We start from the raw sequence: 13823 nt of genomic DNA on the forward strand, positions 1-13823 counted from the left end.
AACCTCACTCCACGCAACATAGAATGAATGTGATTATATCATAAATCCTAATGAAATTATCATTTCAATTACGCTAATTTTAAAAACCTAATTCATGCTAATGCAGCGCTGTACTTTACATTTCCTGTCTGTTGATTCCACTCTATTAATGCTCTATTAGTGTTGGTGATGACGTGCCCTTAATGGCTGTGTCATGACGCACATATCAGTGCTCTGATCTCAATGTTCCTCATCTCCCCACAAAACAAATTGTTTTTCCTCCGTAAACGCAGACTCTCAAAGCAGAACAATTGTCCCTTAATTGTGTTCCTGCCGGACGCTGGCATCGATAGGAGAGAGAACAGTAGCAGTAGGAGTAGCAGTAGGAGTAGCAGTAGGAGTAGCAGTAGCAATAGGAGTAGAAGTAGCAATAGGAGTAGCAATAGGAGTAGGAGTAGCAGTAGGAGTAGCAGTAGGAGTAGCAGTAGCAATAGCAGTAGGAGTAGCAATAGCAGTAGGAGTAGCAGTAGCAATAGGAGTAGCAAAAGGAGTAGGAGTAGCAGTAGGAGTAGCAGCAGGAGTAGGAGTAGCAGTAGCAGCAGGAGTAGCAGCAGAAGTAGCAGTAGCAATAGGAGTAGCAGCAGGAGTAGCAGCAGGAGTAGCAGTAGGAGTAGCAGTAGCAATAGGAGTAGCAGTAGGAGTAGCAGTAGCAATAGGAGTAGCAGTAGGAGTAGCACAGAAGTAGCAGCAGGACTAGGAGTAGCAGTAGCAATAGGAGTAGGAGCAGGAGTAACAGCAGCAGTAGCAGTAGGAGTAGCAGTAGTAGTAGTAGGAGTAGCAGTAGGAGTAGCAGTAGGAATAGCAGTAGGAGTAGCAGGAGTAGCAGTAGGAGTAGCAGGAGTAGCAGTAGTAGTATCAGGAATAGCAATAGGAGAAGCCGTAGCATTATCAGTAGTAGTAGTAGTACTAGTAGTAGCAGGAGTAGTAGCAGGAGTAGCAGTAGGAGTAGCCGTAGCAGTAGGATTAGTAGTAGCAGGAGTAGCAGTAGCAGGAGTAGCAGGAGGAGTAGCAGTAGCAGGAGTAGCAGTAGGAGTAGCAGTAGGAGTAGTAGTAGCAGGAGTAGCAGTAGGAATAGCAGTAGGAGTAGCAGTAGGAATAGGAGTAGCAGTAGGAGTAGCAGTAGGAGTAGGAATAGGAGTAGCAGTAGTAGTAAGCGTAGCAGTAGGAGTAAGAGTAGCAGTAAGAGTAGGAGTAGCAGTAGCAGTAGGAGTAGCAGTAGGAGTAGCAGTAGGAGTAAGAGTAGCAGTAGCAGTAGGAGTAGCAGTAGGAGTAGCAGTAGGAGTAGCAGTAGGAGTAAGAGTAGCAGTAGGAGGAGTAGCAGTAGGAGTAGCAGTAGCAGGAGTAGCAGTAGCAATAGGAGTAGGAGAAGGAGTAGCAGTAGCAATAGGAGTAGCAGTAGGAGTAGCAGTAGCAGGAGTAGCAGTAGGAGTAGCATTAGGAGTAAGAGTAGCAGTAGGAGTAGCAGTAGCAGGAGTAGCAGTAGGAGTAGCAGTAGCAGGAGTAGCAGTAGCAGGAGTAGCAGGAACAGGAGTAGAAGTAGGAGTAGGAGTAAGAGTAGCAGTAGGAGCAGGAGTAGCAGTACGAGTAAGAGTAGCAGTAGCAGTAGGAGCACTCTGGAATATCTAGGTCAGATGTATTTGTTTAGAGTTAATCGATGGTCTTGAACACAGCTCGCTTTGGAACCTCATTACATGTAGAAAAGGAAACTGTCTGTTCCAGGTAAATTATTCCTGACTTAGAGAGAACACTCCCTGGAAACTACTGCTTGTTGTGGTGTGTGTGTGTGTTGGGGGGGGTGAGGGGACAAGGGAGGGTCAAAGCAGAGAGATGCATTCATAAAAGATGAACCAAAGGCCTTTCAGTTGGCCTCTCTCTACATCTTCAGGGGATTTGTCCTGTACTGGAGCTTATTGTAGCAGGGAAGCCGTAAATGACAGGCTGTGAAACAAAGTCATGTCTTAGACAAAGACACTCGATTGATCTCCATGAAGTCTTGATATCAACTGGGTAACATTGGAGGAAGTAGGTCATACCGTTGGTCAGGCTGGACATCTGATCAGATGACTTCATAGTTGGGTGTTTGTGAATGGCTCGGGTTTCTAAGCACATCAGTTATTGTCATCGTGACATCTCGCCCGCGGCAGATAGCCTAGTGGTTAGAGCGTTGGGCCAGTAATCAAAAGGTTGCTAGATCGAATCCCCAAGCTGACAAGGAAAAACTCTGTTGTTCTGCCCCTGAACAAGGCACTTAACCCACTGTCCCTAGGCCATCATTGTAAATAAGAAGTTGCTCTTAACTGACTTGCCTAGTTAAAAAATACAAATAATATTAATGTCTAAAGCAGGAAGCACCAGTGACTAGATCAATAATAAAGTGGTCAGATGAAGCAGATGCTAAGCTACAGGACTGTTTGCTAGCTCAGACTGGAATATGTTCCGGAGATCCTCCAATGGCATTGAGGAGTACACCACATCTGTCATTGGCTTCATCAATAAGTGAATCGATGACGTCGTCCCTACAGTGACTGTACGTACATACCCCAAACAGAATCCATGGATTACAGGCAGCATCCGCACTGAGCTAAAGACTAGAGCTGCTGCTTTCAAGGAGTGGGACTCTAACCCAGAAGCTCAGATGAAATCCCGCTTTGCCCAACGACAAATCATCAAACGGGCGACACATCAATACAGGACTAAGATCGAGTCGTACTACACCGGCTCTGACGTTTGTCGGATGTGGCAGGGCTTGCAAACCATTACAGACTACAAAGGGAAGTACAGCTGAGAGCTGCCCAGTGACACGAGCCTACCAGACGAGCTAAACTACTTTTATGCTTGCTTCGAGGCAAATAACAATGAAACATGCATGAGAGCACCAGCTGTACCGGAAGACTGTGTGATCACGCTCTCCTCAGCCACTGTGATTAAGACCTTTAGACAGGTCAACATTCACAAGGCCGCAGGGCCAGACGGATTAACAGGACGTGTACCGCGAACATGCGCTGACCAACTGGCAAGTGTCTTCACTGAGATTTTCAACCTTTCCCTGTCCGAGTCTGTAATACCAACATGTTTTAAGCAGACCACCATTGTGCCTGTGCGCAAGAACACTAAGGTAACCTGCCTAAATGACTACCGACTCGTAGCACTCTCGTCTGTAGCCATGAAGTGCTTTGAAAGGCTGGTCATGGGTCACATCAACACCATCCTCCCAGAAACCCTAGACCCACTCCAATTTGCATACCGCCCCAACAGATCCACAGATGATGCAATCTCTATTGCACTCCACACTGCCCTTTCCCACCTGGACAAAAGGAACACCTATGTGAGAATGCTATTCATTGACTACAGCTCAGGGTTCAACACCATAGTGCCCTCAAAGCTCAAAGACCCTTAACTTGTTCAAGACAAAGGAGATGATTGTGGACTACAGGAAAAAGAGGACAGAGCACCACCCCCATTCTCATCGACGGGGCTGCAGTGGAGCAGGCTGAGAGCTTCAAGTTCCTTGGAATCCACATCACCAACAAACTAACATGGTACAAGCACACCATGACAGTCGTGAAGCGGGCACGACAAAACCTATTCCCCTTCAGGAGACTGAAAAGATTTGGCATGGGTCCTCAGATCCTAAAACCCCCCCAGCTGCACCATCGAGAGCATTCTGACTGGTTGCATCACTGCCTGGTATGGCAACTGCTCGGCCTCCAACCGCAAGGCACTACAGACGGTAGTGCGAACGGCCCAGTACATCACTGGGGCCAAGCTTCCTGCCATCCAGGACCTCTATACCAGGCGGTGTCAGAGGAAGGCCCTAAAAATTGTCAAAGACTCCAGCCACATTAGTCATAGACTGTCCTCTCTGCTACCGTACGGCAAGCAGTACCGGAGCGCCAAGTCTGGGTCCAAGAGGCTTCTAAACAGCCTCTACCCCCATGCCATAAGAGTCCTGAACATCTAGTCAAATGGCTACTCAGACTATTTGCATTGCCCAAACACCTTTTACACTGCTGCTACTCTCTGTTATTATCTATGCATAGTCACTTTAATAACTCTACCTATACGTATATACTACCTCAACTAACCGGTGTCCTCGCACATTGACTCTATACCTGCACCCCCCTGTATATATTGTACATTTTTACTGCTGCTCTTTAATTACTTCTTACTTTTATCTCTCATTCTTATCTATCAACGGTCTATACCTGTTTTATTCGGCGCATGTGACTAATAGAATTTGATTTGATTTTGATGTCTGCAGCTTATTGAGCCGGGGGTCATCTACATAGAGCCACGGACCTGTGTGACACACTTAATGGACAAATGACGTCTGCAAGAAAAATTGACACCTAACAGAGACATTCACAAGGACTGGTCTAAAAGAACAATTATGCCGCTGTCCAGTTCACTGCCTACCTAATGCAACAATTGTTCGAATGTTGTAAAAAAAAATATATTTCAAATGATACACCCTGTGTGTGTGTGTGTGGAATCTACCCTCAACTAGCAACAGACAATGAAGTAGGCATTAATAGTTTCATCTTTCAGCACATTGTCAGTTATGCAACCGTTACTAAACAAGATGTTAAGTACTAGTGGCTGTAGGTCATACAACGCTGTACAGAAGTACCTGATGATTAAGTTCTCTCCATCTTACAAATGGCCCCGTCTCCTCTCTCAGTCTCACCCTCTCTGATATGCATTCCCCACTCTGTACTGAGAGTACTGAGAGAGCGGTCTGGCCTCCACCCTCTGGAGATACGGTATCTACGATAGTCCTCATGCTATCTTCACTCAAATAGAGGTCACACTGGCAGGGCCAGACATCAAAAGGTTGGCTTCAAAGGCAACTTGAACACCCTTCATCCCACACACATACACACACACACACACACACACACACACACACACACACACACACACACACACACACACATACACATACACATACACACACACACACATACACACACACACACACACACACACACACACACACACACACACACACACACTCACACACACACACACACACACACACACACACACACACACACACACACACACACACTTATGCAAGCACACACATCAAGGCACGCAGGCACACGCCCACACACATCAATTGACCAACATGCACGCATGCACACGCGCGCGCATACACACACACACACACACACACACACACACACACACACACACACACACACACACACACACACACACACGCGCACACATGCACACACGCACACACGCACAACACACACGGGGCCCAACAGTGCAGTGGCTTAAAATGATACTTAAAATGCCCTTTATCTACTTCCCCAGAGTCAGATGTACTAGTGGACACCATTTTTATGTCTCTGTGTCCAGTATCAAGAATGTTAGAGGTAGTTTCACTAGCCAATGCTAACTAGCGTTAGCATAATGACCTGCAAGTCTATGGGTATCTGTTAGCTAGACTTCTAGGCATTGTGCTAATGCTAGTTAGCAATTGTGCTAGCGATGGTTAGCATCTTCCTTCAAACCGCAAGCAAAGACATAAAAATGGTATCCATGAGTTCATCTGATTCTGGGGAAGTAGATAAAGGGCCTCATTGCCAAAATATCCCCTTAAGCCACTGCACTGTTGGGCCCCTCATGCGTGTGTGTGTGTGTGTGTGTGTGTGTGTGTGTGTGTCCCTTTAAGGGATCAATACTTAGTACAGGTGTGCCTCCAGAGAGCTAAGAGCTTTGAGAAGGAGAGAGGCTATTCTGAACTCACACACACTGGCAAAAACAAACCTGAGGAGAGTTACTGAACCTGAGGAGAGTTATTAAGCCAATGTCTACACATCTGGCATCTCAAGTATCTAGGAAGTTGCTGGAGTGCTGTTGTAACATTTACAAAACTAAGAAAGATTTTCCTTAAGTTTTGACAGAAATAGAGAGTCAATAAGACACACACAATGATGATATCTTACCAGCAGGAGGTTGAAGATGACGTAGAGGATGAGCATCCACAGGTATCTGTAGCCCATGTGTAGTCCTGCCCACAGCAACACCAGGGACACCAGGGCAAACAGGTACAGCACCATGGGCACCTCTGAAACACACACAACAGCGCAGAGTTACTCTAATACACAGTTAACACACACAGACACACACCCATATAATAGACATTCTTAGAATGAATACATTATATTTAACCGATGACGATCAGAAATTGGGAGTTTTCCCCAAAAGTTCAGAGTGTTCTAAATGATATCTGCTCTCTGTCCAGGCCTGGCTGTGGCCCAGTATAGTGTAGTGAGCTGGGCCCGGGGCAGCGGGTTGAGACCAGGCCCTTAGGGCTGGTTAAATGAAGCCACTCTTAATCTGGAGGCTTTACTGTGGGTCACAGATCCTGGCACAGGGCTGCCTCGTACAGTAAACCTGTCTCCACGCACGAACACACTCCTACACCCACGAACGCACACGCGCACTGACTGGACGCTGTGCCAAGTGCTCAGCTAAGACTGGGCTGTAAGTAGTCCCTACACATGCTGGTAGGACCTGAAAGTGAGTGGTCCTGGTAACCCACTTTTTATAAGGACAGAACCTACCAGGTAGATGCATACCAGGTAGATGCTATACCAGGGTAATGATATACCAGGTAGATAATATACCAGGGTGATGCTATACCAGGGAGATGCTATACCAGGGTAATGATATACCAGGTAGATGATATACCAGGTAGATGCTATATCAGGTAGATGCTATACCAGGGTAATGCTATACCAGGTAGATAATATACCAGGGAGATGCTACACCAGGGTAATGATATAACAGGTAGATGCTATACCAGGGTAATGATATACCAGGGAGATTCTATACCAGGGAGATGCTATACCAGGTAGATGCTATACCAGTGTAATGCTATACCAGGTAGATAATATACCAGGGTGATGCTATACCAGGGTAATGATATACCAGGGTGATGCTATACCAGGGAGATGCTATACCAGGGTAATGATATACCAGGGAGATGCTATACCAGGGTAATGATATACCAGGTAGATAATATACCAGGGTGATGCCATACCAGGGAGATGCTATACCAGAGTAATGATATACCAGGTAGATAATATACCAGGGTGATGCTATACCAGGGATATGATATACTGGACAGGATATGGCACATCGTACCCCGTACCCCTCTATATTAGCAGGCCTGAACCTCCTCTATATTAGCAGGCCTGAACCCCCTCTATATTAGCAGGCCTGAACCACCTCTATATTAGCAGGCCTGAACCTCCTCTATATTAGCAGGCCTGAACCCCCTCTATATTAGCAGGCCTGAACCTCCTCTGTATTAGCAGGCCTGACCCCCTCTATATTAGCAGCCCTGAACCCCCTCTATATTAGCTGGCCTGAACCCCCTCTATATTAGCAGGCCTGAACCCCCTCTATATTAGCAGGCCTGATCCTCCACTATATTAGCAGGCCTGATCCTCCTCTTTGACCCTCCACCTCTTATGCAGTCTATTAATTAGGGCGACAAACAAAACAAGAACTCACATTCAGGAGCCAAGAGAGGGCTGAGTCATTAAAAGGTGCAGTGCATCGATACAGCAAGAGAGAGAGAGAGAGAGAGAGAGAGGGGGGAAGAGATGGAGATAGAGAGAAAGAGGAAGCGGTGAAGAGAGGTAGAAAGAGAGAGGGAGGAAGATATGGAGAGAGCGAGAGAGTGTTTTTGTCTCTGTGCTCATTAATACCTAGCGTGTTAGCCACAGGGAGCACAAAGAGCGACTGCATAATGACAGGGCTGTTGAGTTGGGCCCAGAAAGTAGCCACTCTTGTCCAAATTGCATCTGGTCCAAAAAGGCAGTGAATGAGACTAACCTCCAAAATGCACTCCGAACAAAAGAGTTTGAATATCAATGGCAGCGGCGTATTCATTTGGTGGATAGCATTGAAACGCATGCCTCCATAAAATCTGCAGCATGTTGATAGGCAATATTTTAGTTAGATTCTATCAAATGACCTGCACCTGAGTGTGTGTGAGAGTCTGTGTGTGTGTGTGTGTGTGTGTGTGTGTGTGTAAATGTATTTGTATTTATTATGGATACCCATTAGCTGCCACCAAGGCAGCAGCTACAGTGCCTTGCAAAAGTATTCACCCCCCTTGGCATTTTTCCTATTTTGTGGCATTACAACCTGTAATTTAAATGGATTTTTATTTGGATTTCATATAATGGACATCCACAAAATAGCCAAATTGGTGAAGTGAAATGAAAAAAATAACTTGTTTAAAAAAATTACATTTAAAAAAAGTGGTGCGTGCATTTGTATTCACCCCCTTTCCAATGAAGCCCCTAAATAAGATCTGGTGCAACCAATTACCTTCAGAAGTCACATTATTTAATTAATTAAGTCCACCTGTGTGCAATCTAAGTGTCACATGATCTGATTTGGGGCAGCAGGTAGCCTAGTGTTTAGAGCGTTGGACTAGTAACCGGAAGGTTGCAAGATCGAATCCCAGAGCTGACAAAGTAAAAATCTGTCGTTCTGCCCCTGAACAAGGCAGTTAACCCACTGTTCCTAGGCCGTCATTGTAAATAAGAATTTGTTCTTAACTGACTTGCCTAGATCAATAAAGGTAAAATAAAAAAATCTGTCACATGATCTCAGTATATATACACCTGTTCTGAAAGGCCCCAGAGTCTGCAACACCACTAAGCAAAGTGCACCACCAAGCAAGCGGCACTATGAAGACCAAGGAGCTTTCCAAACAGGTCAGGGACAAAGTTGTGGAGAAGTACAGATCAGGATTGGGTTATAAAAAAATATCAGAAACTTTGAACATCCCACAGAGCACCATTAAATCCATTATTAAAAAATGGAAAGAATATGGCACCACAACAAACCTGCCAAGAGAGGGCCGCCCACCAAAACTCATGGACCAGGCAAGGAGGGCAGTAATCAGAGAGGCAACAAAGAGACCAAAGATAACCCTGAAGGAGCTGCAAAGCTCCACAGCGGAGATTGGAGTATCTGTCCATAGGACCACTTTAAGCCGTACACTCCAAAGAGCTGAGCTTTATGGAAGTGTCCAGTTAAATAAGAAAACATGTTTGGCAAAAGGCATGTGGGAGACTCCCCAAACATATGGAAGAAGGTACTCTGGTCAGATGAGACTAAAATGTAGCTTTTTGGCCATCAAGGAAAACGCTATGTCTGGCGCAAACCCAACACCTCACATCACCACAAAAACACCATCCTCACAGTGAAGCATGGTGGTGGCAGCATGATGCTGTGGGGATGTTTTTCATCGGCAGGGACTGGGAAACTGGTCAGAATTGAATGAATGTTGGATGGCGTTAAATACAGGGAAATTCTTGAGGGAAACCTGTTTCAGTCTTCCAGAGATTTGAGACTGGGACGGAGGTTCACCTTCCAGCAGGACAATAACCCTAAGCATACTGCTAAAGCAACACCCAAGTGGTTTAAGGGGAAACATTTAAATGTCTTGGAAAGGCCTAGTCAAAGCCCAGATGTCAATCCAATTGAGAATCTGTGGTATGACTTAAAGATTGCTGTACACCAGCGGAACCCATCCAACTTTAAAGGAGCTGGAGCAGTTTTGCCTTGAAGAATGGGCAAAAATCCCAGTGGCTAGATGTGCCAAGCTTATAGATACATACCATAAGAGACTTGCAGCTGTAATTGCTGCAAAAGGTGGCTCTACAAGGTATTGACTTTGGGGGGGTGAATAGTGGGTGAATAGTTATGCACGCTCAAGTTTTCCGTTTTTTTTGTCTTATTTCTTGTTTGTTCACAATAAAAAATATTTTGCATCTTCAAAGTGGTAGACATGTTGTGTACATCAAATTATATAAACCCCCCAAAAATCGATTTTAATTCCAGGTTGTAAGGCAACAAAATAAGAAAAATGCCAAGGGGGGTGAATACTTTCACAAGCCACTGTACTCTTCCTGGGACCCAGCAAAATTATGGCAGTTATGCATTTTAAAAACATTACAATACATTCATAACAGATTTCACAATATATTCAGTGTGTGCCCTCGGGCCTCTACTCGACTATCACATATCGATAACACAAATCCATGTGTACATGTGTCACGTCTTCCGCCAAAGTCGGTTCCTCTCCTTGTTCGGGTGGCGTTCGGCAGTCGACGTCACCGGTCTTCTAGCCATCGCCGATCTACCTTTCATTTTCCATTTGTTTTGTCTTGTTTTCCCACACACCTAGTTTACATTTCCCTCATTACTTGTCGTGTATTTAACCCTCTGTTCACCCCCATGTCTGTGTTTGAAATTGTTTGTTGTAAGTGCTTGTGCACATTTTGACTGGTGCGCGACGGGTTTTGTACCCATATTTTGTATTTCTGGATGCCGTTGGTTTTGATATTAAACTGCTCCGGTTATTACCCAGTTCTGCTCTCCTGCGTCTGACTTCCCTGCCACCAGTTACGCAACCATTACAACATGTGTGTATAGCGCGTCTGTTATCGTGTGTTTGTATGCATGTGTCTGTTTGTGTTGCTTCACAGTCCCCGTTGTTTCATAAGGTGTATTTTTTTCTGTTTTTAAATCAAATTTTACTGCTGGCATGAGTTTCTTTATGTGGAGTGGCAATATTGTCTGCTATTATCCTCAGTAATTTGTTGTCAGACCCCAGTGGCTTGTCATTGTTGATAGACAATAATACTTTTTTCACCTCTTCCACACTTCCTTTACAGAATTTAAAATTACAAGGCTTGTCTTTCATAATTTGGTCAGATATACTTGGATATGTAGTGTCAGCGTTTGTTGCTGGCATGTCATGCCTAAGTTTGCTAATCTTGCCAATCAAAAAATAATTAGAGTAGTGGGAAATATCAGTGGGTTTTGTGATGAATGAGCCATCTGATTCAACGAATGATGGAGCTGAGTTTGCCCTTTTCCCCAAAATGTAATTTAAAGTGCTCCAAAGCTTCTTACTATCATTCTTTATGTAATTTATCTTTATTTCATAGTGCAGTTTCTTCTTCTTTTTATTCAGTTTAGTCACGATTTCTCAATTTACAGTACGTTTGCCAATCGTTTGTGCAGCCAGAACCTATTTGAAATTTCTTTTGCCTCATCCCTCTCAAGCATACACATTTTCAATTCCTCATCAATCCACAGGAATTTAACAGTTTTCACAGTCATTTTCTTAATGGGTGCATGCTTATTAGTAACTGGGATAAGCAATTTCATAAATGTGTCAAGTGCAGCGTCTGGTTGCTCGTTATTACACACCATGGACCAACAAATATTCTTCACATCAACAACATAGGAATCACTACAAAACTTTTTGTATGACTTCTTATACACAATATTAGGCCCAGCTTTTGGAACTTTGGTTTTCCTAGATATGGCTACTATATTGTGATCACTAGATATGATGGATTTGGATACTGCTTTCAAACACATTTCTGCAGCATTAGTTAAGATATGATCAATACATGTTGATGATTTCATTCCTGTGCTGTTAACCTGAGTCAGGTTGCAGGGACTAGTTACAGTTTGAAGCTTTCTCTTAAGTGGGCAGCCTGATGAAAGCCAGTAAATATTTAAATCATCCAGAAAGTATACCTCTCTATTGATATCACATACATTATCAAGCATTTTCACATACTATCCAGATACTGACTGTCAGCACTTGGTGGTCTATAACAGCTTCCCACCAGAATGGGCTTCATGTGAGGCAGATTAACCTGTAGCCATATTACTTCAACAGTATTTAACATGAGATCCTCTCTAAGCTTAACCGGAATGTGGTTCTGAATATAAATCAGGCACACCTCCACCTTTGGCATTTCTGTATTTTCTGTAGATCTTATAACCATGTATTGCTACCACTGTATCACCAAAGGAATTATCTAAGTGAGTTTCAGAGATAGTCAGAATATGAATGTCATCTGTTACTAGCAAATTATTGATTTCATGAACCTCGTTTCTTAAACTACATATTTTAACGTGGGCTATATTTAACACTTTTCTGGGATGCTTGATTGTTTTTCTGGCTTTACTGGGAAGCTTAGCAGAGGTAGACATGCTCTGGTTATTTCATTCATGCATGTTAACATCAGAAGCCTCCTCCCTAAGTGTACTTTATTCACAGCTTTAGCACACTCCGCCAAACCTTATGTCCTAGCCGTGTCTAAATCTTGGCTTAGGAAGGCCACCAAAAAGTCTGACATTTCCATCCCCAATTAAAACATTTTATGTCAAGATAGAACTGCTAAAGGGGGCAGAGTTGCAATCTACTGTAGAGATATCCTGCAGAGTTCTGTCATGCTATCCAGCTCTGTGCCCAAACAGTTCGAGCTTCTACTTTTAAAAATCCATCTCTCCAGAAATAAGTCCCTCACTGTTGCCGCTTGTTATAGACCCCCCTCAGCTCCCAGCTGTGCCCTGGACACCATATGTGAATTGATTGCCCCCATTCTATCATCAAAGTTCGTACTGTTCGGTGACCTAAACTGGGACATGCTTAACACCCCGGCCGTCCTACAATCTAAGCTAGATGCCCTCAATCTCATACAAATTATCAAGGAACCTACCAGGTACAACCCCAAATTCGTAAACATGGGCAGCCTCATAGATATCATCCTGCCCAACTTGCCCTCTAAATACAACTCTGCAGTTTTCAACCAGGATCTAAGCGATCACTGCCTCATTGGCTGCGTCTGTCATGGGTCATCGGTCAAACGACCACCCCTCATCACTGTCAAACGCTCCCTAAAACACTTCTACAAGCAGGCCTTTCTAATCGACCTGGCCCGGGTATCCTGGAAGGATATTGACCTCATCCCTCGTTATCTCCCTCCCTCACTAACTTTATGCATCAGCTGTTAGAGCAGCTTACAGATCACTGCAGCTGTACATAGCCCATCTGTAAATAGCCCATATCCAACCAACTACCTACCTCATCCCCATATTTGTTGTTCTGCTCTTTTGCACACCAGTATTTCTACTTGCACATCTTCATCTGCACATCTATCACTCCAGTGTTAATTGCTAAATTGTAATTACTTCGCCACTATGGCCTATTTATTGCCTTACCTCCTTACTTCATTTGCACACACTGTATACAGATTTTTCTATTGTGTTATTGACTGTACATTTGTTTATCCCATGTGTAACTTTGTGTTATTGTTTTTGTCGCACTGCTTTGCTTTATCATGGCCAGGTGGCAGTTGTAAATGGGAACTTGTTCTCAACTGGCCTACCTGGTTAAATAAAGGTGAAATAAAAATAAATATTTGTATATTTCCAGGGTGAGTTTCACACAGTGGACTTCCTACTAGGGCACACCACCTCAGTGCTAACAGTATTACTCTGGTTCATAGGCACATGATTACTGCATACAATAGCTGTAGGATCAACATAGGTATTCAGGGCAGTAAGAGAGATATACTTTAGGTTACTTACATGGTGTCTACCAGCGCCCCTAGGATAATGTTTATTTTCTGAAGCATTATGAGAACTCAGCGACACAATGGTAGGGATTAAATGAGCTGGACTTGGGTCATTGATAAGTCATTGTCTCAACGCAGCCTTATAATTCTGTCAAATTATTTGGGTGCATACCATCCTCCTTATAATATGAGCTTTGTTTCCAGAAGGTGTCAAAATTGTCAATAAATGTTACACCCACAGAGCTGCACTAGTCTCGTAGCCAGTTATGGAAAGATAAAAGTCTGCTGAACTGTTACATGCCATGATTTAGGGAGGGCAGAGGGCCGAATATTATGGGGCATTTGTTGGTGTCAAGT

The 13823-nt window shown here is 44.1% G+C and overlaps 1 protein-coding gene across 2 annotated transcripts in view; it reads right to left on the minus strand.

The window, feature by feature from the left end:
• Positions 1-13823, minus strand: part of LOC129853098 (adhesion G-protein coupled receptor V1-like) — a 236226-nt gene that overhangs the window by 14384 nt on the left and 208019 nt on the right. For both annotated transcript variants that reach the window (XM_055918807.1, XM_055918806.1), the window contains exon 87: positions 6000-6121. In XM_055918807.1, coding sequence (XP_055774782.1) covers positions 6000-6121 — 122 coding nt within the window. The remainder of the gene's footprint in view (positions 1-5999; positions 6122-13823) is intronic.

This window comes from Salvelinus fontinalis, chromosome 4 (assembly GCF_029448725.1).
Source record: "Salvelinus fontinalis isolate EN_2023a chromosome 4, ASM2944872v1, whole genome shotgun sequence".
NCBI lineage: Eukaryota > Metazoa > Chordata > Actinopteri > Salmoniformes > Salmonidae > Salvelinus > Salvelinus fontinalis.